The sequence below is a fragment of the Motacilla alba genome, chromosome 2, assembly GCF_015832195.1.
Source record: "Motacilla alba alba isolate MOTALB_02 chromosome 2, Motacilla_alba_V1.0_pri, whole genome shotgun sequence".
Lineage (NCBI taxonomy): Eukaryota > Metazoa > Chordata > Aves > Passeriformes > Motacillidae > Motacilla > Motacilla alba.
Window position 1 is genome coordinate 42,861,692 of NC_052017.1, and position 26,086 is coordinate 42,887,777.

At 38.3% G+C, this 26,086-nt stretch overlaps 1 protein-coding gene across 3 annotated transcripts in view; it reads right to left on the bottom strand.

Annotated features, from left to right (window-relative positions):
- The window catches only part of CPNE4 (copine 4), a 229,561-nt gene that overhangs the window by 40,855 nt on the left and 162,620 nt on the right, over positions 1-26,086 (bottom strand). For all 3 annotated transcript variants that reach the window (XM_038127999.1, XM_038128000.1, XM_038128001.1), the window contains 3 exons: positions 13,841-13,939; positions 4,869-4,955; positions 4,249-4,308 (listed from right to left, as the gene is read on the bottom strand). In XM_038127999.1, the coding sequence (XP_037983927.1) occupies positions 4,249-4,308; positions 4,869-4,955; positions 13,841-13,939 (246 nt within the window). The remainder of the gene's footprint in view (positions 1-4,248; positions 4,309-4,868; positions 4,956-13,840; positions 13,940-26,086) is intronic.

The following is a 26,086-nucleotide window of genomic DNA, read 5'->3' on the forward strand; positions in this document are numbered from 1 at the left end:
AGCCTCTGCTTGGCACAGGGAACACTACTTTATGCAGCTTCAAAATGAAAATGAAACATGACATTTTTATGCCTCCTTAAAAAAATTACACAGCCCTTCTGAAACTTATTTTTGTTGCTAAAAACTTAAAGGGAAACATCACACTAGGTCAACCCAACATAGCTTTCCTCCACTGGTTCTGATTTTTCACCTCTATCTTTTAGCTGAAGAAACTAACCTCTAGTAGGCTTGGAAATCCCTTCTTTGCCTTGATCGTCTATGAACCCCGGGCACCTCACCACATCCAGTCAGGAGAGAGAAGAGATTTTTGGCTTGCAAGTAAGAGTAATCTTTCACCTCTGCTTCCTACTCACTGTTCAGGCACTGAAGCACTGAGTTTGTTTTCCACATAGATCTTTTTCCAAAAATGGTATCTGGATTTAACTTGAATAAATCAATGGAGAGCCTCTCATGACTTCACTTTTGAGGGCACGTAACTGAGGAACACTACACATATTTAACTGAGGAAGAAAAACAACACTAGTGGTTTGTGAAACCCAAGAGAAATCCATGGATGCTTGTATGAACTAACTGAGTTTTGGGAAATTTTTTGGTAAAAAATCTTATTCAAGGTATGCATATTTTCTTACAAATAAGTATATTTTCTCTGATAATAATTCAACCTAAATTTGATTACAGAAAGCACAAAAATGCCACTGTATGATAGGGAAACAAAGAGGATTCCTGTAAAATTGTTTAAAGTAGGTGTTTTTACTGACAATCCCAAAACACTAAAACACATTAACAAGACTTTAGTGACACCTCAAAGAGATCTGGACAAGTCTCCCTTTATGGCTAACTGCTTCGGAAATTAAATTAAGGATACGGAGTAGGAATAAGGAGTGGGTTTCATAAGCTTGGAGAAAAGCCTGTGGCTAGTGTTTGGGAAAGCAAAAAACCAAAAAACTTCCTGGAACAAGCTTCCTTTTGGAAATGGTCCGTGCAGTAGAGGTCTGCTGATAAGTAGAAAAATATCCTAATTTCCTATGATGAAGAATTTATGAATATTTGTACTTGGATGCAGCCTGCTTGAATGTGATCCAGATCTCTGCTTGACTCCCACAGGGAGAACTTATATGAAAGATGACCGCTGTAAATTGCCACGATTCCAAAATAACAATGCAGAGCTCTGCTCCTTTAGCATTACCCAACAGGACCAAGGTCTTGTGCAAGTACATTGGATAAGGATTTGTAAAAATAAGTTAATATATGACAAAAGTTATGTTAATATCGCAACTGAGCTTATATTTGGGGCAGTAAAGTAGGAATCTTTCTTATCGTGCGTGCATTTGATTTTATCAGTGTATCTTTAAATGTATCAGTTTTAGTGCAGCAGTCATCTTCCCTCAGCTAAATAAGAGCATAACAGAGAAATAACTACACTCAGTACCAGCTTCTTTTTTATCCTCAGACTTGTAAAAGGGTGATTTTCACTACACTCAAAACATCCTACATAGCTGGGACCTCCTGCTAGATCTGTCAGCAACAAATCAGGCTGCCCAACACCGTGACCTGCCTGAGAGAGTATCTGTCCAATATATCTTTCTATTACAGTTCCTTTTATGCATGTTACACATGCTTTCTGCTGTATTTCCTGAAGTGATGAAAATGTCTTCTGACTACAGACCCATTTGCACTGCCAACCTCTGAACATTTCTTCTGCAGCAGGGTACACTGTCTGATAAGAGATACAGTGTTTGGCAATAAGCTGGGCATAAAAATAGAGGGCTGGAATCAGCACTATTGATCTCTAAAGATGAAAGCTTCTTAATAACTGGTTGTAAAGCGAAGGAAAAAGTTTACTTTTATTTTTCAGAGACCTTCTTTCTAACTACAAACTGTGTTTCTACAATCGAGATACAAAGTATCCAAAGAATGCACAGCGTGAAGTTACCAAGGCTTCCATTAGTGCCTTAAATTAGCAGGTACATCACACTACAGCTTTTTGTTATCAAATGTGTGCCTAGCATCCCAGTTTCCCTCCCTCAGCAAGTGCCCTTTCAAATCACAGTTGTGTCATACTGCCTGTACACAGCATGAGCTCAACAGAAACGTCATTAATATTAGGACAGTGACAACAACAATCAGGTGGGTTTCAAACAATCCCAAATCTAATACAGTTAGAAAAAACGGAAATCTGGGAAAGTCCAAGGAATAGGCCTCCTCTGTTCCAGAGGTCTGAATTAATCAGATTAGGACTATGTGAAGATGAGATTATATGATGCCTGCAGAAAGCAAGGGAGAATGGAATAACTCCTCAACAGGCTGCACCCTTTCGTTTCAGTGACCACTGGAGAATTCATTTTGGAAAACAACAACACATCTTACAACCAGTCTGTCCTGAGGACTGCTGGAAGAAGAGTGGAGGAAAATGTGTGGAGAGCAAGTTTGTGACGAAGTTGAGGTAGAACCACTGGGTTATGCATGCAGACAGCAGCTATAGGTACAGAGATGTCACAGTGGCTTACCCTGGGTCTCTACAGGTTGAAATTTGATAGTGATGAGCTTACACAATACCATGGATTTACCAGTAAGGACAACAGTAATTCAGGGATCTCTGTGGTTGACAGTATAATGAATCTTCCATTTCCTTTAAGATGAGCTTACTTAAGCTTTCTCTAACCAATTGTTTGTTTCATTTTAGTAAAATGAAATGCAGTAAAACAGTAGAAGCCACTATCCACTTTAAGTCATTTGCCCTATCACTTTCAAACTTGCGTTTCACAGCCTACTAATAGGAAACCTGTAAAAAGCAAATAAAAGGCAAGCAAATTGCCATAACTCTTCCTTGCACTAAGAACTTGCTCTTCCATTGGAAAACAGTTATGAAGAGTCAGAGTTTTAAAAGCTGTAACTTAATATGTAAATCCCTGGATACTTTCTAATGGTAGCAGTGCTCCTGTTCTTGAGCTGGAGTTGTGGGAAATGCATATAAACTGATCTTTGCATCTGTCTAACCACATGCCCTTATTAGAAAAGGCTTTCACATATAACATGGAGACATTAATGTCTTTCTGATAAGGACGTTGAATGCATTTGATAATTGAGTTCTTCCAGTCATATTTTGGGGAGGAAATGTCAGAAAATATTAATTAAAGGGGTTTCCAGTGACTGGCAAGTTTCAGACTTGAAGAAGAAATGTGCATTGTTGGTACGTGGGAATAAAAGAAGAAGTAGCCAGGTAAGGCAGAGAATTACACATGAGAGAAGACAATTATAAAGATCTTTGTCCACTACAGAAGGTATTTTCTTCAAAACCAAAACTGAGTCCTCAGTTCTGGATGGTATCCAATGAGTTTGTGATGATCATGGGCGAAGTCCATGTTTAACACTTTAAAAAGCTGATCTGTACACAAGAAGATGATCCACTACTGTCTATAGCTGCTGCTAGAACTTTCTGGTACAATTAAAAATATAATTCTTTTTTTGTCAAATCTTTTTGGAAAATGAAGGCTTGTCTGGAAAATGTGAAATGGAACATTTCAGTAGCATCCAGTGTCTGCTACTTTATATGTGGGAGCAGAAATAAGGCAGGATGCTACAGGAAAAGAAAAGATCTCCAGAAGAAGAATCTTACCTTTGTGCCTTAGATTTTAGCCCTTTAGCTGGCATAAATTAGAAATCACATAAACCAGATTGGAACTGAGCCACAATCCATATTCCTATGCTATGGGGAAATCTGATATGTCATATTACATTATATTAAATATATTAATTTTTAGATACATGATACAAAAAAAGATCAAACCCACACATCATTAAATGTTTCTAAATTTATTAACTGGAAATACAAAAAAATGTATTTCTATTTATGAAGACCCCTGCAAATCCTTTTACACCCTGTTCCCTGAAATGAACAGCTTCTGAGTACACTGTAAATTAGAACTGTGTCCCCCTGAAGTGCTATCTTACTTGGTGGCTATGGCTGAGATATGAAACACCAGCATTTACTCCAGGCTGACAGAGAAAAGTCCCTGGCTGGATATCTCTGTGTGTGTGACTTTCAGTATGGCACAATTTCAGGGGAAAAAACTTCCTTTACCAGAGGACTCATTCCGGAAAGGAAGGGTGGCCCTTAATACATTTTTCAAGAAGAACTTAATAATTTACCAAGGAATGGCATGTAAGAATCATTTCTCTGAAAGTAATGAATTGGTATCTAAGGGGATTCCTTTTCTTCAAAACAAGTTAGAGAAGTAAGACACTTACTGTAAACTGTATTTGGCAGCCTCCCATGATATAATCTAAGAAAGAATGCATCTTGTGTATCTGCAGACAAGAAAGCAAGACATTCAACTTAGCTGTGTACTGATAAAACATAGGAGAACTGCCTGAAAAAAAATAAAATTGGAAGGAGAGGGACCAACTGAAAATAAGGTAAAGGAAGAATCATTAAATACAGCTTTAGACAGAAACAAAACTATAAACAGAAAAAAAATCTAAACTGACAGAAAGGAAAACAAAAAAGTAGAACCATCATCTCAGTGGGAAGTCAGAGAAAATTTTGCTGTTTGTTTAGGAGAAAGAAGAGCAATGTTGTAGATATAATGGAAGTATTACAAAGGATACACACAAAGTTGGAGAGTATTTAGGTGTTAGAGTTTAATATTGTCTTTTCCATTGTACAAGAGCAGGGATAGGGCAAGAGAAATGAAACGAGAGTTGAGGACAGTCAACTTGATTTTGAGATTCAAGTCCTTGCCTTTACTTTTTGTAGGGAATAGTCTCCTTTGCTGTTCTACAGGCAGTTCCATTTTGTTCCAACACCATTAAAATGCATCACTGAGAGCTTAGTAAAGAAACAGTCAAAAAAGAAAACATATATTTACCTTGCACTGGTTAAGGATGACAATGCCTGAGTTCTTGTAGTTCTTCTTCTTTGCTTTGTACTTGGGGTTGATACATTCCCATTGTACCTGTGGAAAAAAATAGCAGTCATTCTCTGCAGGAAAATTTTATGTACAGATTGAATAATTAACAAAACCTGCACTGCTCAATCTCCACAGTTGACTTAATCATTACAGATAATGGTGCACGGAGAGGGGAAAAAATGAAAACTGTTAACAATGCAGAGAATAGTTAATAGAAAAAGGCCCAGGGCAAACATCAGTCTTTGAAGATATCCATGTGGACATGGCACTGAGGGAGACATCCAGATTAATTTGTTGTCATCTTCCAGTCCTGTAGTTTGAGGTGTTACATAAGCAAGATTGAGGATCTTTTGAGAGCACATAAAAAGGAAGGAACTTAATACAAATGAAAATACTGGAGAGAGTAACCTGATGCACTGTATCGAATACAAAACTGTTATCACAGTTACACTGGGTTTTGTATTAAACTCATGATTATAAAAATTCTAGTCAGCAATCATCTCACTTTCTCCTTTAAGTCTGAGAGCAAAATAAAAAGTTAAGGAAATCAGTAAAGTGTTCACAAAGATGCAGCTAACTAATGATACATTTGAAATTTATCCCTAAGAATAGATCAAAATACCTTTTAAATTTTTTTTCATAGTTTTATTTACAAATATTCAATTTTACAGCACAACAGTCCTACCTTGTTACTGAAATACATCTCCTTATTCTTATAACAAGTCCCAGGTTCTTAATCATTTCCACTTGAAATTCCTTCCTCTGGTTTCAGGCACAGTGATAAGGCCAAGCTTTCAGACCCTCACCTCTAATGTTTACAGTGTTATTCATACCTTTTACTGCAGGAGTACATTTGTACATGCACATTTGTACATGCAAGTGTGTATTGGCATTTGTACATACAGATTTTTATCTGTAATATACTGTTAATGTGGTTAACAAAATGACTATTTCCCTTCAGGGAGCTGTTTTCAGGTGTGGAGACAAAACATGTGATACTGGGTAACAGAAAGAAATACAATTCCAAAAGGAACCAGAATGGTCTATTATCTAAAAATCTCTATTATGACATTTTGAAACGAAACAAGCTTAAGTGTTACAGTGTTTTGACTACGATGAAAATCTGCCTAAGTGTTACAATACTTTGTCTACAGTGAGGTACATATGTGATATATTTCAGCAAAGTGTTGGAGCACCAAAAACTATTTTTACTTTGTGCTCAGCCCCAGAAATTTCATCGAGTTTCAAACCACTGTCTAACAGCAATTATTTGGCTGTCTCTGAAGTATTCCAGACTTGGAGATTTTGTCAAACATCAAAAAAAGGGAAGGCAAAACATATGGCTTTGGAGTAATATGAGACTATTTCTGCACTGGGGAGGAGAGGTATCTTCATCACTTTGAAATGGAGACAGGTGACAGAGTGAAGAATAGGAAAAGACAAAAAAACTGTTCCAACTGCAGGAAGCACATCTGCTTGCTCTCCCAGCTAGCCTACAGCTCAGTTATTTGTCTTGTGAAACAAATTTTCCAACTTAGAAGAAGGGCAGAACAGGCCCTCATGTTCAGGGGAAATCCTCCGTAAATGTTTTTTCTCTACTCAAGAGAAGCAGTCCGGCTCAAGAAATAAAATCCCTTCTCTCCTAGCAAAGACAGTGCTCTGTAACAACACTGGAGTGCAATAAGCTCCTATTTGGGTCTGAAAGCAAAGTAAAAGCACTGCTTAATCTTGATAGGTTGCTGTCAGGCAAAATGGTTTCACATACAGTTATCTGCACACTTACTCAAAGCATTTCTACGGAGAAATCATGCTGTCTGTATTTCATAGATAAACTGTAATATACCAAATAGAAAGGAAAAAATAGGAGACAGGATTTGCATTCCTCCCTTTGACACTGAAGTACAGTGGAGAGGTGCAGTAGCTTTCCCCTAAACATCCAAGGTGAACCTCCTTAATTCTAGCATCTTCCAACATGAATGTTTTTTCCAATGTGCATATTTAAACAAGCCCTGACCTATATGAAGCCATATACTATGTACATAATTTTTCTTCTTAGGAAAAGGATTATTTAAGCCTGAAAAAAGAAACTTACCTGGTATTTTTATGGAAGAAGTTTATAATAAATAAGGAACAAAGTGGCACGGAACATAACTTCAAGAGAGAAAAGAATATCTCAGGTTCCCTTTGCTCACTGTAAAATGTAATTGTGAATGTTCACCTGCTTTGCAAAACATTTTAAGATGTATGGATAACAACTCTCAGTAACTACCTAAAGCTCAATAAAATATTCTATGTGCAAGTCACTAACATTATTGGCTTATGTGGATACTACAGCAAAGGATAGAACAGATTAGAAAATTTACAGAAAGTAGGAAAACAAAAAAAACCCCAATTTTGCACTTATTAAATCTACTGATGATAGTATAGCGAAGGGAAGGGAAGAAGAGAGGAGAGAGAAGACATTTCCCAGTTCATAGGCTTAAAAAAGCCAGTAAGACCATTTTACAGAAAGCTCAGCCTTCACTTACCCACTAAGATTCAGTTCTGGATCCTGGGCAATTCCCACAGTTGAAGCTAAAGATGTAACAAGCATCATTTGAAGGAAATTCCCTAAACAGGTCTTACTGTTTATCCAGCTTTTATAATGAGAACAGAGTTCAGAATACAGCTCTAAGCAGGTAAGTAATAACAAGAAGCAATTCTCAAATATTTTGCTCGCACTGTTGAGGCCACCTTCAATTTCCAGTCTGTTCCTACATTCCCAGTATTGATTTGATATCTGACATTGTTTTTTATCGATCCATTTTTGCTCTTAAATTAACTTTTCAGTTGAGAGGAAACTAATGCAATAGTCTGCAATCTGACACCAATGGTAAACATTGTGAAGTTTGGATTCGTCATTCTGGAAGTCGCTTAGCATTTCCTCCAAATGCCTGACAGCTCTGGGCTGTGCAGCTCTTTCCTTATTGAACAAAACAGAGACTCTGAAACAGAAAGCAACCTGGTTTTAAACTATCTGCTGTTAATTTAAGTAGTGTTGCAAATGTTGGTAATGGACTCCCAAGACTACACTGTGCTGTTGTTTCTTTTATACACTTAAATTTAAACCACTGTGTGGAGAATTTCTGAACAAACTCCATTCAGAGAGTCAGTGAACTAATGCTGACACTTGGAAGGTTCCAATCCTCTTGTGCCTGTGATGAGGCGACACAGATCCCTCAGTGGGAGATGCTACTCTGCACTGAAAGATACTGTCATTCCAAACACCCTTACTCCTTCTCTAACAAAACCTTCAGAAGAGAGAGAAAAGCAAATGATGCAACCACTTATGCCACACACCAGCAAAGGGAAGTGGGGCTGACTAAATGAAGGCAACCATTGTAGAAGCAAAATTCGGACAGTATATGGCACAAGCTATTCAGAGAAAGGACTGAAGGTGTCAGGAGAGTTTCATGTTCCCCAAGGCCAGACAAATGACAGCAGATGCGTTCTCTGGGACAGTGCTAGCACACCAGGGCATTGAGTAGGCCTGTGAGGAAAGGGCTAGAGAGCTCTCATTGCTTGTTGTAAGCTTGTGGCATAGCTTGTGTTAGCAGTAAAATGTTCTCTTGCCTCCCCTGCACTTCTTTGGTTTCTCTCTTCTTCCTTCCTGTCGAGCTGCTGCAATGGATTGCAGAGTTTGTGAATGACAAAGGAGGCACTGCAGTCTAATAGATGGGGCAAAACCCCCAATCGACGGCAGGCACCATTACATCCTGCACTATCTCTTTCTGACGCCTCAAGAAAAACAAACCACTTTTGTGTGAACTGACTCTCCTCCTGCGTGGAAGGCTGCTTTATTCCTGCCATCCCTCTAGGCAAGAACACAGGATAGTCTTGCGGTTTTTTTCTCTTTCTGTCCCAGAAATACATCCACCAAGAGAGAAGAGCTGCCTTTAATCACTATCAGAGATTTCCTCTGGAAACTTGCCCCCGGGGAATGAAGTGGAAATTAAAGCATTTCTTGTTTCCCCAGCCAAGCCCCCAGCATCCCCTGCACTTCCAAGGCTGTTCCAATGGTGGCCTCCTCACAGGGATTTTGCAGGTGCCTGGTGTGGCTGCACCGTCTGCTGCCCTGTCTGCAGCTAGGAGCAGCTGCTGATGTTGCAGACAGTCCTGGGTGAACTGGGCTGTCTCCTGATAAAACTGGAATTGTCCATAGGTGTCCATAACACCTTGGCCCATTACCAAGAGCTTAAAGGTCTCACTGTGGAGAGTCATCTGAAGAGCTACTAGATGGAAAAGCCTTCCCTAATAACACCCTGAACTTGTGGGAATGTCAGGAGAGAAGTAGAGCAGGTTTTCTTCCTCCTCTTTCCTTTTGTGTGTGTGCAAATGCACACGTGTCCATTCTTTATGTAATACAGGAACAGATTTTTCCCTTACGTAACTCCTGTGCTGCATGGGGATCCAGGTGATTTCTCTGACTTTTTTCCTCTCAAATCCCTCTGGCTTTATTGCCTTGATTAAAAAAACCCAAAAAAGTGGTTTTTTTTTCTCATTAGTAGATGATTCCTCCTTTCAACTATGATAAGCTGTAATAGCATTTACATTTATGTAATCTCAAGCTTCTTCTTGTCCTGTTTAAATATGCTTGATAGATTAATATTAGAACACCTTAGAAACTGCCTCTCTACACACATATTAAGACATATATTATATGTATTCTTGGAATAAGGCCTAAGACACAATGAACTCAGAGTACTTATTAGTATTTCACTTAAAAAGATAAGGATGGAGTTATTCTTACTGTGAGGGGTTTTTTTTTGTGCCAAGATTATGGTGAAAGAGTATATAATAAAGTTTGGAATAGTGGAAAGTGTCAATAGAAGATCTAGAAACCACAGAACTACACATTGGAAAAGACTTCTAAGATCCTTGAGTACAGCTGTTAACCCAGCACCACCAATTTCACCATTAAACCATGGTTCATGTAAGGGCTGCTTCAGATGTGCACTTGAACAAGAGGATGTCTTTGTGCCATTTTCTATTGGTGGTCAGTATGAAAACAGGCTAGGTGTCAGAACATAACAGTCCATGACCATAAGGTAGTTTTTATGGAACAGAAACACATGAAGTTATTATCCTGAGCTTGTTCATGATCAGCAAGTCTCCTTAAAACAGAAGACGAGCAAGTTTTCCCAGAATTAAGTCCTCTCAGTCATGGAGAAGCACCTAACACTGAAGGAGTCATAATTCAAGATTTGTAAATCTCACCCAAGACATACCACGTTCAGAAAAGAAATTCATAAACAACTTATGCCACTTCTGATCAAAACAAGTGATCTTATTCAGGTAAGGAATCTTCTCTTCACACAATACTGCTTCACCACTCAGAAAATATCAGTGCTAGATTCACAGCATTTATCTAAATGATCCCTGGTCTCAGACACGCATTTCTGAGAAATCTCACAGCCAAGGCAGGCCAGTAAGTTCATCTGAGGCTGACACTCAAAACTTGAGATAATTAGTACACAGCCCAGAGATGGAACAGTCTTAGAAGCACCACTGTGTCCTTTAAGTAAGCAGCTACACATATCCATTCTGTCCATCTCAAGCAGTTCTGTAGCAGTTGATAGATTGGCTACAAGGCAAAAATATCTTTACTTTTAGAGGGGGAGGTTGAAGAATGGGTCAGAATGCTCTGTGCTTTCTGAAGGATGAACTATGTACAATTAAAAGGCAGCTTCAATCGTTGTCAGCTCCTCCAGAGATGAGGTGAGCTGATGAAAGGGTGAGAAGCACTAGCAACTCACACCTCACAGTCCATGCTGCTCACCAGCACCAACTGTGGTACTCCCACTCTCACTGCTTAATGCATCTGTGACAACTTGTGCTGCTGATTCCAGCCAATATAGGCATTGCTGATGGGCAGAGATGGAGATCTGTGCCACTGGTGTAGCCTCCTTTAAAACCACACAGATTTGCAGCTGCAGTTTAATCAAAGTTCATGGATCCCCTACCAATGATGAATGTTCCTTCCAATTCTCTCCAGTTTCCTGGGAAAGTGAAGAACCTTTGCTGAAATCACTAGGCGTTTTGATTATCTTTTGACAGAACTATAGCAATGTACTGTAGCTGGCTGTAAAGTCTACTGCACAAAAGAAAATATAACCAGAACAAGAAGCTTCACTGCATCTCCTTAGCAACTCAAACAGGGATGCCAGACCTAAGCTCTGCTCTTTACTCTGGCTTTCACAGCATCTGAGATGAAGTTCCAGGCTTTGGCCTTCATCTTCGATACTCGACACTCACTGTTGAGACGCAATGTGAAAGAATGTTAACACCAGGGGCTGGAGGATGTAGTTTTATTCCTCTGACTGAAAGGAGTACTACATGGAAAACAATATTTTCTGGTCTGAGGCTATGAAAGGGTCTCTTCTAAGAACAAAGAACTGTGTTTAACCTACTCATTTCCCCACCCACATGTAATTACATTTCTCTGATATGGCCTTCCTTATCAGAAATAGCTTGCAACACATCTACTTTAAGGCGAAACACCTTTCTCCTCTATAATTTTCTCAAGGTTCACTGTAACCTCTTTATTCAAAGTAAACAATCCACTGTGCATGCTTTTTCTTTAGGGAGGCTAAAACTAAAGAAAAGAACTGACAACTGCTAATCACACTACTTAATGTTGCACAAAGGATGTTGACATAAACTGTGCACTAAGATGTTTTTATGGGGTCCACAGACAATAGAATATATTGCCATTAGCAGCAATAGTTCTTTCTGCAGCATAGAGAAAAATGAGATAGGATGAGGGAGGGACAGTGAGAGAGTGAAAGGGAAATTACATTCTGGCTCCAGCCAAGTGATGTGGCTTCCCACACAACTGACCTCTTCTGTACAACATGGGATCACAGTATTGTTTTCCATAAGCACATCATCTCCACCACGACCTGTTCAAACTCCTACTGCTTGTCCTTGTCTATCGTGCTATTAGTGCTCACCAAACCTTGACTTCATTAGGGGCAAGAGCCATCTAGCATGTGCATTTATATTTTAGGACCATTTATATTTTTTTATATTTTATATTTATCAGCCACTTAAATGACTAATACTTACTATCTTATCCACTCAATCTTGTTTTCCTCTAGAATAGGCTGCAAAACAAGGATTAGAAAAAAGGAGAGAGGAAACTGAGTCCCACCTTGGTGGCAACTGTGTCCCATGAGAATTAGTTATACCAATAGAAGGGTTTTGCAGGTGCAAGCCCACAGAATAACTTCACAGCCACAACTCAATGAGTGGAACAGGGAAGAAAAAAAAGGCACGTTTCCTAACGTGTGCAGAGGAAGAGTGCAGGTAAAAGGTTACAGGTGAAAGACAACCTGCAGACTGGCAAATGGCAGGCCCATAGCAAGAGTAAGATTCAGGCACAAAACCATAGGGCAAAATTGAAACATTTTGGGACAGCACTCTGATACTGCAGTGACAACCTAGAACAAAAACTGACAAATGGCTGCATTAACTTCTTATGCCTCTGAAAGAGTAATCATCGTTTTTGCTAGATGAGGATGAAAAAAAGCATACTATTTCTCCATCATAATAAAGAATACATCTTTTATCCTGCAGTCCCATTCCTGGCATTCTGGACTACAAGGCTCTTGTTCTGGCCAACAAGCTGTCTCCTGAGAAGGACCATGATGAGGTTTTAAGACACTTACATTGAAAATACCCTTTACCACTCTCACACAGGTACTTAGGTATACAAATCTGGAGTGTTGTCACATCACTGGCCTGGTTAATGTTATTCATTCTGGGATTTGTTTACCTCCTTATTTCCACAAAAAAATTGTTTGATAAAAGTTTTGATCCTCTGACTTGATTTCAGAGAGCAAAAAGGGTTTCATTTACACTCAGGTTGCGTTCAGAAGTTATTTATAATGGACTAATGTATGATTGATGCATATCAGCAGTATTTTAGACACGTGAGCAGCATTTGCCAAACTTCAGTGTATTCTAAGAACTTCAACAGAAAACAACTAGAAGAGCCATAAATGTTTCTTGACCTATGGCATAGACTGACTGTTTACCACTCATTTAACACCTTCTGACTCTGTGTTAGATTTTTACTAACACATTATATACAGAACCTTAATAAAAAGCCCAGATAAAGCTTATTAGTCATTTGTGTTTGGGGTTGAGCTTGCAACAACAGAGGAACAATGAATACAAATTATCTGCAGGATCAACATTTTTAACTCCCTCTCAGAGAATTTATCAAAACTAACACCTTTAGAAGTAAGTAATAATAGAAAATTACAATTTCTGGAATTAGACATGCCAAATCACTTATCATATTAAGTAATTACTATCAACTGCAATTTGAAAAGATCAGGCGGACATAAAGAAGTGAAATTATTGATAAGCTAACAATTTCATTTTCCCTTAGGGCTGTAAATCATGAAATACTTAGAAAACCAATTAGTTTCATCATGATGGGTTCTAGTTAAAGCTGGCAGCAATGAATGCAGCACATGAGAAATGGAGAAAGATGGAGAATGACCCACACCCAATACAGGCCTTTAGGCCAGCAGGGAAATGCTCTGAGTAGCCAGAATGGGCATCTGTTTTGCAGCACAGCACCTCATGGAAACCACGTGCTTGGGCTCAAAGGAAATAAATCTTAGCAGAAAGAAATGTCTGTGGAATGGGAACTAGGAAAAAACCTTAAAGTATTTCAGTCAAGAACGTACAGGAACAAATGCCCTTTTTTAATTTTCAGATTATTGTGCCCGGGTAACAGTGAAACCTGTGGGAGAGATCAACACAACTAAATTCTGGGAAATGATGAGGCAATGCCACCTGCTTTATGACAGGATTGTCTGGGAAACACTGCTCTACAAAGATGACATATTGAGATTGCTCAGGTGGTTTCCACTTACCTGTCTTCCCTCCATAGCTCCTCGCATTTCCTTGAAAGTCGAGCTAAATTCTCCAATGAAGTCATGCTTTCCATTGGAATCCCAGTCCCAAACTATGCACTGGGGAGACAAAGAGGAAAAGAACAAATAAGCACATGTTTCTTCAGACAGAAAAGAGATTTTATTGAAAAACACTGCAGGAGAAATTATGATGTACACTGGGTGGAGTGTTTTGTCTAAAACAAAATCACAAGACATATTAAAACCCTATTCTTGTTCTGATCAAAATAAAATGGCAAGTGGAATCTCAACACAGCTTGCTGCTGATAGCTCTGTGTTATGGAGTTTGCCTAATGAATCATGTATTTCAGAAGGAAAGGATTTCTTGTCTACATCATTTTGCTAGGTGTGAAAGTACAGGATTATATATTTGCATATTCATGGTCAAATGGTGTCCCAACTTACCTTGTTGATGTGCTTTACAAATACAAATTCATATTCAAAACCTTGTTTGCCTTGGGCAAACATTACTTTTCTCATTTTTACAGTCAGTGAAGGTGAGACAATAGTTACAGACATCATTTTTTGAAATGGCTTTGAAATTATACACATCAGTGTTTGGTGCCCATGTCTTGGCTGTTTCCCAGTGTTGCTCAACAGTGACTATACAAACTAAACCTCACTGGTAGTCTTGCCTAAATTCATGCATAAAGATGAATATCTCAATGAGTTTAGCTTTGAGAATTTTATTTTACAGCTTTTTCTAAATACAACTCAGCTAGCCAAGACAGAAGCACATAGCAGTAACTACATGCTTTGCTAAATTGTAATTTTAAAACTGCTCCAAGGACAACAAAGGAGCTCACAGCTTTATAAAACAAAATCCCAAAATCAGCCTTATGTTCTCTCTAGATAAAGGTCACATGCACTGACTGAATAGGAGGCCTTCACTGAAAATGTCCTGCTAAAAAATACCTTTTAGGGTTTTTTATAAAGCAGAAATGTGTCAAAGCCATCTGCCCTGTCACATGAGGAGCACACTGTTACAGCACTATCAGATGGTTCTGAGGGTAACAACAGTGGGTTTTATTTGCCTTCTTTGTCTCAACAAGATTCAGTACTTTTGTCTGACCACTGGTGGTCAGACAACACAAGAGGAAGAGCAAGGTTTGCTCCTCAAAGACTCCTCAAGACAATTGAAGTTTGCTTGGTCCAAAGGGGCACTGAGTTCACTCTGAAGGAAACTGAAATCATTGGATGTCCACTGGATTTTGAGTTTTAAATATTTCAAAAAGAAAAAAAAGCACTTAATTAAGACAGACTTCCCTGTCTACCAGTTATGCTTTCTAACCAGCCCGAATAATCCAGGCAAAGCTGGTAGATGGACATTCCCTTTTGAGGGTATGGGAAAGACTCTAAAAAGCTTGAGATTTGGACCATCCTATCACCTCCTATTTTAACTGCCTTTTTTTTTTTTTTTTTTTTTTAATGCAGGAATCCCAGACTAGAGTAAGATCTCCAGATTGATATGTGAAAATATTTTACTCTAAGACTTGGAGATACTTTTTTTAGCAGCTTTGACCTTTAGGGGGGAAAAAGGGAAGTTCCTGCATGTGTTTGTTTATAGGCTAAATTTCATATCACAGCAATCAAATGAAAGTGGGTTTCTGATTCTGCCAGTGGTAATAGTGCCTGGAAAACAACTAGGCACAGTATTTTCAACACTAACAGTCTCGGAATATTCCTTTGTAGTAAATCTTCCCTAAAAATTACTCTCTGTTTCTTATCAACAGAAATTTTTAGATGAGCTGGTAACGAGAAATAAATCCAAGAAAAACGAGTTTAATTTACAAAAAATTTCCAGAAACCAATTTTGTTTCATAGAGCTTGAAAATTTCATTTCATGTTTTATGTGAAATTTCTTGAGAATATAAAAAGCTTATTTTTTATTGAAATTACTTTATAAATATTCAATAAAGAACGGATTTCACAGGTGAAGCATGATTTAAAATTATTTTTTCTGTAATGGTTGCAAAAGCTATTTAAGACCTTAGAAGTAATACTAAATAAAAAAGATTTGTCGAAATGCCATAGTAAATTGCTATAAATGTGCAAAAAGTGTAGTTTTAGCAATGCTGGAAACTTTGAAAACAATGTTTTTGAAAAAGTTATGATTTCACAAAGAAAAGGAAAAGAAAGAACCCTTATTATGAAATTATCCAACTAGATTTCCTTTTCAGGTTCGGTCTTTAAACTCAATTGGAGCATAAATACAAGAAAAGACCCAAGGTTATGAGAGTCCTCCGGGAAAAGGTACTTTGAAAAATTTCTATTAGGGTACAGACTCTTACAGAGAGGGAAAAGCTCTGAGTGCTTATTTGTGGTTAGAACTTTGAGTGGAGAGGAGCAAAGTTAGACTACATATGAAATGTCCACTCAACAGGGATCCAACTGCTTTTTCTTTCAAGCTGGAGGTTTGCTAACTTTAGTTTTCAGAAAGCCAGATGGTACTTTAATCTTCATATTGGCTTAATGGAAAAGCCAAACAATTACAGTATTATCTCAGTGCCATTTGTTCAATTACAGCTAAGGGAGAAAGGGGATTCCTGCACATACATCCATTATGACTTCTTTTTTTCCCCCCAAGTTTCACATCTGGCCATAGAAATTAATTGTTACTGTCTGAAAAACATGTTGTACACAGTGATGATCCTGCATTTCAAATGTATGTGAAAAGCATTTCTGAAACAAAGAAATAATATGGTCCAGACATTTTTATAAAAATCCACTCACACAGATCAAATAAGCAGGAAAAGATCTTTGCAAATAATCCATAATCCATAATCAGGTAAAGACCACAGATGATAACCAAAGAATTATTACCCTGTGAAATACTTTAAAGGGTTTTTTGGTCTCTCTTCAAATCAAATCCTTCACAATGTAAATCATACTTAACCTTTAGGCAAACCTTAATGTGTTCTTTGGGTCTCTACTCCTAGAGGTTGCTTAAGTAGATGATTAACAGTACACCTACACTCTATTAAAAGTCTCATTATTTTAAGGAGGCTTTCCATACACTTAATTTGAATGCTGGTAAATAATTGTTCAGATAACTGGTGAAAGAATTCAGCCTCCTACCTACAGCTTACAAGCTCAAATACAGGGAATAAAAACCTCTGCTAATGCTGCATGGTGATGGAATAGCACTGACTGGAATGATGGAGAACATCTTTCCAGTCAGTGCTATTCCATCACCCTGCATGAGCCTATCTTCCTCCTTAAAATACCCACTGAATGCAGAGAGAGGGAACTCTTTGCGGTCCAAAACAGAGCTAACTAGTAGACTGAGTTAAAATGACATCAGAGGATCACTTCTGGGTATCCACATTTTCATTCCTTCAACTTTTCTTGTAAATAGTGCAGAATGAAAGATTTCTTTCCAGGCTGAAATTGAACTTTTCACTGGAGAAAGGTTCATTTTAAAAAGAAAAAGATATCTCAGTGGATGGTGATGGATATTTTCCCTGGTTTAACTTCAAATTTTTTATGAAGATTAGATTTTGCCAATACTCTCACTACAAAGGGAATTCAAGAAAGATTGCACCGGCACTGGAGCTACAACAGCACAGGCTTCTCTGGCTGATTTTCCTAATGCTTCCCAGAAGATGACAGCTACATTCATCTTGCTACCTCTGCATGAGCAAGAACTCACTTGCATGAGTTCTGATTTTACTGAGACTTTTCCCAAGTCTTGATACTAGAGTCAACAAAATTCCAGTACAATTGTCATAAAATAATTCTTCCCATAGTCACCACCACAGCTAGCTTTAATTATAAGAACTAAGTAAGAGAAAAGTCTGGCTACAGTAAGCATGTGCTTGTGTGTCTGCAGATACTGAGGTTATTTTCCCTATACAGCTTCTGAGAAATGCTTAAAGTGATTTGTCCCCATTCGATTTTCACAATGAGAGAACTGTTACATACAACACCTTTGGGTATGGGCAATGGAGAAATGTGGAACTTAACAGTGCAATTTATGAACAAGCCCCAGACATGCTCTGAAGGTTAGTTTCTAAAAGACTGGCAGTGAGTCTCCTGACTAAATCCTATCAGGAGGCAGCTGACAGCCAGACCGTGGAAATGTACTTCTTGAAAATAATCCATTCAAGCTTCCCTCAGCTAGCAAGACACTTTGGATTATAGCATGCACAAAGCCAGTAAAAAAATTGAAAATTCCCAGTCTTGCCAGCCTGAGTATCTCCAGCTCTGTGCGTGTATGTTCAAAGTCCAGCTATGAAATGTTAGTGTGGCTTGTGCTGGCACTACCTTGCCACTTAGCTGGAGAGGAAGAGTGTTAGACAGCCCTCCTGACAACCTAAGAGCTTATTTAACTTAAAACACTTGAATAACTTGTGACCAAAAGATACTGGCTTGGGTGGGAGAGAAACCCAAATCCTTGGCCCACTCTCCAGCTGCTCCATGACAGCAGAAGTGCCAGACAGAAAGGTAGCAGCCTCAAGCAGTCACAGCCAAGTCCTTTGAATAGGAGGCTCCCTACCCCGATCTGGCTCTGATGTAGTTCATATGTTGCATCAAAAAGGAGTTTTTTCTCAGTGTTTTTACGTCAGTATGTGTCCCTTGACATTCAATAAGGGGTGGAAGGGATACCTTTCAAGGAAGAGAACTCTCTTTGTCCATAAATTGCCTGTTGTGCCTAGCTACATGTTAGGGTATCAGTACTGAACAAAGTGGCTAAAATTCTGAACAGAAACTGTCTTGGATGACTCTTCCTTGCATTTCTGTGAAAGATATGTTGTGGCTGGGCAAGAAGGAGAATGCTCACTGTTGGATTTGAATGGAATGAATTACAGCCCAGGCAGTCATAAAATTTTTAGCAATTAACTCTAAACTAAAATAACACCACAATAATTTTTATAGGTAGAGTTTATATGACACTGTGTTTCAAAGAAATGAGGTCTTTAGACAACATCAGTGACCTACTCTACTTCTTGTAGCCCTCTGAACTGCAGGAGGTATGTGGTGGCAAAAGACTACAAACACCGGCTTCTTTGGTTCATCCTCTAGTATCAGTAAAAACTTAAAAAGAAAACAACCCTAACCAAACAAACAGAACCCCCAACACACACACAACCCCCTCCCAAAAAATGCCCAAGCTGCCACCCCACACCCCTCTCCTCCCCTCAAACCCCCCACCAGACAGACAAGGTGGAAAAAAATCTCAGAAAAAAATTTGCTTGATTATCCAAATTATCTTTCTGGAGCAGTCTGTCTCTCATCAAGGTTATTAATACTTGATAATGAACATGGAATACTTCAAAAAATGTCTTTTTTGTAGGAAAACCTTTATCTACTACTTATCCATTCTCCCCACTTGGGTCTCAGAAGAACTATGTGAAACTTTCAGTATAAAAGAAAACACTTCAAGTTATTCTGTTTGTCTAGTTGTGAGGTTCCAAAGCCAAATTCTACATTATAAACATCACAGTACAGAAATTTGTTTTTTTCTGATGTATGTGAAATACTCCACTCTTTTCTCCATCCAAGTTGGTCATCAGAGTTTTATCTTTTCAGTAGTTGTGCTTCTCCAGAAAGTGAAAATAAACTTTTAAACTCTCATTTCCAATTTCCTCTGAAGTTGGCCTCCAGTGAGAATAGAGTGAAGCAACTGAAATGAACCAATGTTTCTTGCAAGTCTCTCACTAGCTGAAGTATAACCTGCTTCAGAGCAATGTAGATAAAATATTTTAATTTTTTCTTCTCAAAGAGATTAGCTCAATTCTTCAAACTGAAGTACTCAAAACCCCCTGAACTAATGGAGGAAAGAGTTCATATATTATGCTGTTAGAATATGTGCAGCTTCTGTTAAACTGAAGAAGAAGCAAATTTCAAAGTCTCCTCCTTGACTACGTAGCCACATTTTTTTTGAAAACCACATCTTCTATTCTTCTGAACCAGAATGGACTGACACCAGTTCAGTCCACCAGCACAGTTGAGTTTGCTCCTTAAACATTAGGTGAAATACTGGCTCCACTGCAGGCAATGAGACTTTTCATATCATCTTCAACGAGTGCCAAGATGTCATTAACGCCTTTGTGCCTCCTTTACAGAGATGGTGGTAATTGACATGTTAAAAGTTTATAGTGTTTATAGTGTTCTACTGGACTCAGGTCCTTTGCCTGCTGAAGGACACTTGAGACACAAACTCATTGATAGCTTCTTTTTGGTTAATGGCAAGAGATTCTGCATAGCCATTGACATGCTGCAGTAATTATAGCAGCCAAGACAGACCCAAAACACAAAGAAAATAATCTGTGTATATAAACCCATGGGAAGTTTGATTTTAAAATTATTTGCCTGGAGAGAAGAGTGAAAGGAAGGAGAATTCTTATTTTTCTACAAAATGAGGCAGGTACTCTGACTCAAAATCGAAGTGAGTGAGTAATTTTTGTTGACAGCTGTGATATGACACCTGTCTCAGTCTACTTCAGTTCTTGAAAAGTAAAAACAGAGACCATTTACAGAACCACTTTCACTAAACCAGCCTCTCTACACCAGCACTAGAGGTTTAAGTACATCAGCAGCGGCTCAGCAATGACAGGAATCCTCACAGTTGGATGTTGCCCTTTCTAGACAGCTCACAGCACGTAAGAATCATCAGGGTCATTTCAAAACCAATTACTTAAAACCACAGTTTGTTGATTACCCTTATTTGTATTACAAGGGTACCTAGGAGCCTCAAACACAGATCTTTCAGTGCTGACTAATGAAGCCCACAGATATTTCTCTGAAACAGAGAAATAGGCTACAATAAGTTAAATTCTGTGAAGGAGAACTTATAACTGGATTTTCAATGACTCTCTAGGTTTTTCATGGTGAAAACATAAATAAGCTTCTACTTAACAGTCACAGCTAGGTTTATGCAACAACATCCTCAGTATATTTACAAGCAATCAAACAGTAACTAAACAGGTTCAGAGTGGATACAAATGCATGCACACTTCCATTTCTGCAGATGAGACCTAACATACAGATCTGTGTAGTTGGATTACACTCTCTTTAGATTAAAGAATTCCATGTTAATAACAGTTTTTTGGATATGTCCATCCAAAAATACCCCTAGCAACTTAATATGCAACACAGAAATTGGGCAAGTTTTTTATTGTCCTGCTTTTGGTCATGAAGACTTAAATTGTCCAACAATTAAGAGAACAGGCTGGAGCATTTTTCAGGTAAGTATAAAATGGTGACTTTCCATGTCAATCAACCAGATTTAATTTTCTGAGACTGTCGTCGGCCCTGTAGTCCACAACATAATGTGCAACATTTTTTTCAGTTATGATAAACAAATAGCAAAATGTAGCAATTGCAAAATGTAGCAAGAGCAAAAACTTCTGCAAATACTCCCCTGAGGCTCCTGTCGTGAGATTATCAATATGCCTCCTGTAGTTTTCTCCATGAATATCCCTTCTTCTAGTTTGCAATCTGTTCTGTCCTTATGCAAAATAATATTTCTAAATTTTTGTGAGAGATGATAAACTAGTGTACTGACCCAGCAGCGCCTCCTCCCATTAGATGTATCAGAGATTTCTGCTCATCGAATTTACAAAATATTCCCTACATAGCAAAAAAGGGCATTACTCATTGGCAGGCCTCTCTGGGTTACCTTTTGGAGAAGCTGAAAGCACAGCAGTGAAATTCACCATAATTCATGTCTGCACATCTAAAAGCTCTCAGACAGAACAAAATTCTATCCAGTTCCCACTATCTACTTTCAGTTCCTAAAAAAAGCTTGTTAGCTTTATCTTGCCCTCTGAAAAGCAGCAGATAAAAATCAGCCATTGCTTGTGTGCCAAGCAGGAAAGGAAGATGGTGATACTAGGCAGAAAGAGTACAAAATGCTCTTCCACACCAGAGCAGCATCAACCTGTCCCCAAACACTAATTGTAATAATGATGAGTGTTTACAGAAAGTAACTGATTACACTGTTTGTTCTGTTGTCAGTCAGTGGGGGACTTAATGACACATCTCTTAGATGTCATCCCAAAAGAATGACCTGGCAAACAGGTTTAATGGCCCTGAACTGGCCACACTATTCAGTGGATGATAACACAGTGGAGGTGGGTCTTCCCGATTATGGGTAAGTTCTAAAATGAAGACCATTAGAGATTTCAAACATAGAAAGTTTTTAGTATAAAGTGGATGAGAAATCAATTGAGAAACAGGAAGCAATTCTAAATGTTTATTAAAATAATATTCTAAACCATGTTTCCTATGGAAAACCAAGAGATATAGGTAGAGACAGAGCACAGGCCATTATAACAGAAATGACTATAGTAACCTGAGGGATCAATGTTAAAGGTTAAACCTAAGCTTAATTTAATGGTAAAGGCCTGAGAATAAAGGTTACAGTTCTTATCTCATAGTCACATATTTGATTTTTTAAATCCTTGTGAAATTTCTAATGAATAATTTGCACTTCTTTTAGCAGTCATCTCCAAGTGTAAAGGGCTTCATTTCTGGGTGGGTTTTCAGTTTTTTTGCTTTATTTACTTTTTGTTTGTTTTTCTCATGTTCTGAGCTTCAGTTAGTGCTTTCACACAGATGCACTGATGCTTCAAGGTGAGTCCTCCATATAACACCTCACAATGAGTGCACAAATTAGAAACAAAACCACCAGGCCTTTTCAGCACTGTTTTAATTTTCTGTCCAGAGTTTCATTTTATTTCCTATGCTGTGTTTAGTGTTGAATTTTTCTCCCTGCAATGAAAGCATCTCCATGAAGAATCCAAATCCCGGCAAAGCCACAAGCAGCCAAGGCAATGTATTAACAAAGATTTCCAGTAAAGAGTTAAATTAAGATCATGACATGGCGTCTGGATCTTCCAAAAACATCGTGTATCAGCAAAAGAGAAGATACTTTCCTGTTTCTTGAAAGGTCGTGAACCCGCCAAAACTGTGAAATGGCAACACTTGACAAATGTAATATTTTTCATGTAACTGGTCACGTTTTTGTGGGATTTTTGTACACATTTAATAACCTGGTTTCTTGTTTTGTTCTTGTACTGAGTAGAAAAAAACACTTTAACAGAGTACATTAGAATACCCATTTAAATCTATGCAGACTTCCTTTCCTGTTTGTATTCCCCTTGCATGCATTCAAGTGTTTAATAAGTGTTCTCCATAATTACAAGTTTTCAGTAGCTGCTTTATATTTTCCAGGTTTATCTCTTTCCGTAGCAATGGATGTGACACTTGCTACAAACAAGCAAGCTGTATGGTGGGGTGGGAAAGTGAGGGAGTGCATCCTGGGAAAGCTGGCGCAGGAGCAGGGAGCTCTTGCATTTGCTGTCAGGTTTATTTCCAACATCTCAGGGAGAAACAGGCTGAACACCTGAAGTGCTCAGCATCCTGGTTACCCTAGATGAGTGGCAAACCTGACAGTGTGGCCATATATGAATAGAGCAGTCTCTTCTGCAAGAATATTCTATGAGGATAGAGGCATGGAAGGAAAGGAGAAAAACAGTGGCAGAAAAATTGCTGTGGAAAATAGAACCACTGAGGTTTCTACATGGGTGAAATGATCTAGAAATCAGATGAAAGATTAAGCCTAATGATGTAGTTGAATGCTTTGCTGCAGCATCTTGGGAGGTCAGATTCTTCCCCTATGAAGAAGATGAGGCACTGTGAAATATACATATATACTATAATGAAACATATTATAATTCTATATTAATGAAAGAATCTATAATTATTCTATCAAATATGGTATATATAGAATATATAGAACATTCTAGATATTATATGTATACATATATAATATATAAATGTGTATGTGCATATACATATATATGTATATATACATAAAACATATATATTCTATAATACACTTTATTGAATATATAAGTTAAATATATATAAATTAACAATTAAAATTGTATTTTAATCTTGCCTTGTATGAGTCCTTCTCTACTTTTTATCTAGGAAACATGATGCTGTTTAAACACTGACTCATAAGGAAACTCAGCTACATACATTGGAACTAAAACAAGGAATGTGACAGCTTTCTGTAGAGTGCAACAATATTACTAAGACACAAATAGCCTGCTGCACACAGAGTGCTCCAGAAAGTAGTTACCTTAAATCACTATGGTGATTTTCTTTTGCCAAATATACAAAGCAAAGCATATACAAACAGTAATTAATTTGATTAATTTTGTCTCCCTTCCTCCCCTTAACTGTCTAAAAACAGATGAAGATTTTTTGTGAAATTATATCCTTATTTTGAAGTGTTGCTGTGCTTATCCTGTTTTCACACAAGAGCAATATGTTGTAACTTAAGCAAAGGTTTGAAGTTTGGTACTAAACAACCTCAACAAAGTTCTGACATATTCACAACACAGCAAAACGAAGAGCCCAAAATGCTCAGAATCAGTGATGAGAAACCCAACATCAAAATTTTCAGGAAGGAAATACTCGTTCAAATTCTGTTTCTTGGCATGTTTTCCAGCAAGAGTAAGAGGTGATGTTGTTTAATATCAAGTTTATTTTTGGGATTTCTCTTTTTCCATTGCATTATCAGATTTCTAACAGATAAGTGGCAGTTTTGAAAATAAACCTGTATCCAGCCACCTTTCTTTCCTTCAAAATAAGCAAAGAAAGTGACACATGGCTATCATCAGTGGCATGTAAATAAGGTGGCAGCCCTATTCATCCTAGCCCAAAGAGACAGGATTTTGGCAAATGGGATTAGTGAAGACAGACCCTGACTTTATTTGGGTGAACCCTTAGGTAACAGGGTTACAGGGTGGGCTTTTCGGTACAGGGAAAACCCTGTATGTACAGGATGGGATCGAAGCTCGCTGCAAAAATTTTCTGCTGCAACTCCAAGTGCTGCTGCTGCATCTGTGATGTGCCAGAATACTTTTTTTCAAAAGGACAAGAGAGCTGACCCTGTTTCCTGGCCTGATTCCAGCACAAGCAATTAAATTTCTGCCGTCTCAACAACCCCTGCAGCTCAGGCTGGCATGGAGTTATTTGCTGCTTCCTGCCCCGAGGTGTCGCTGAGCACTGATGCCAGCTCGTGAGGAGGTGCCAGAGTCAATTCTGGAATGGGCTGCCCAGCAGCGGCGCGTGAAGCCTTGCGCACGTGCAAGACTTTGCAATTACTGTGTGGAAAGCACTCAAGATCATCACTGCTTGTTGTTCCACCATCGTCTCCCAGCAGCTGAAGAAAACTGACCTCCTTTTTGTTATTGAAAATGACTAAGTTTTGAAGAGCAACTTAAAAAGCAAATACTTCCACGGCATAACAGCATAGAAGGATAAAATGAAAACATTTTTGCATATCCACCCATATTAAGTTTCCTTCTCTGCGTTTCAAATCTGTTCTCAGGGTGTCGAGGAGCAATGAGAAGAAATGAAAGAAAATGTCTGATTCCATGAGAAATTCCTGTAAAGATAAATCCCATACATTTCAGTATGCTTGCTCTCAAGTTACAACTACCCACTAACAGACCCCAGACTGAAGAACAAAAAAAAAATTAGTAGGGTTACCATACTCGGCTATTTTATAGCATATAAATCCAGCAAAGAGTTTTGGAAAAAAAGCAGCAATGCCAGTTTCCTGGGCTTAGCAGAGGGCTCCTGTGCTTGGAATATGCCAAGAAATGCAGCATTTTGGAGAAGCAAGAACTTCCCTAAGAGAGGAGCTGGCACTCTAAACCCAGACTTTCAATAGCTGATCTCTGTGTTTGTACTCCAAATAAGTGGTAGGAAGTAGCAGTGCTCAGCTATCTAAGTATCTTCTCTGAATATGCAATCGGGATTGCATAAATTACAAAATTATACCAAAAATAACTGAAGGTGAATAAAAAGAGGTCTGGTTAAAACTGAGTTGGCAATTCATTCCCTAATGTTAACATTATGTCAGATTAATGTGCAATTTCCTTTGCGTTTGGGAAAATCATGTAGGTGCGGACATCCTCTCATTACTCTGCTAGGTGAATTACGAAGCTGTCATTAAAATAATTACCAATGGAAGAAGAAGGGGAATCAAACATTTACTTCAATGTAATTATAAACCCTATTTCCTACTAATGTGGGTAATTTATCTCACTACTATTAAAGGAAGTAGAGTAAAACATGTGCCTGTATCAATACCCTATTAAACAATGATCACTTATCAGTGAAAGAGAGACCCTACACAGAGCAGAATACTCAGGCAGAAAGAAGTGGTTGCTCCATCTG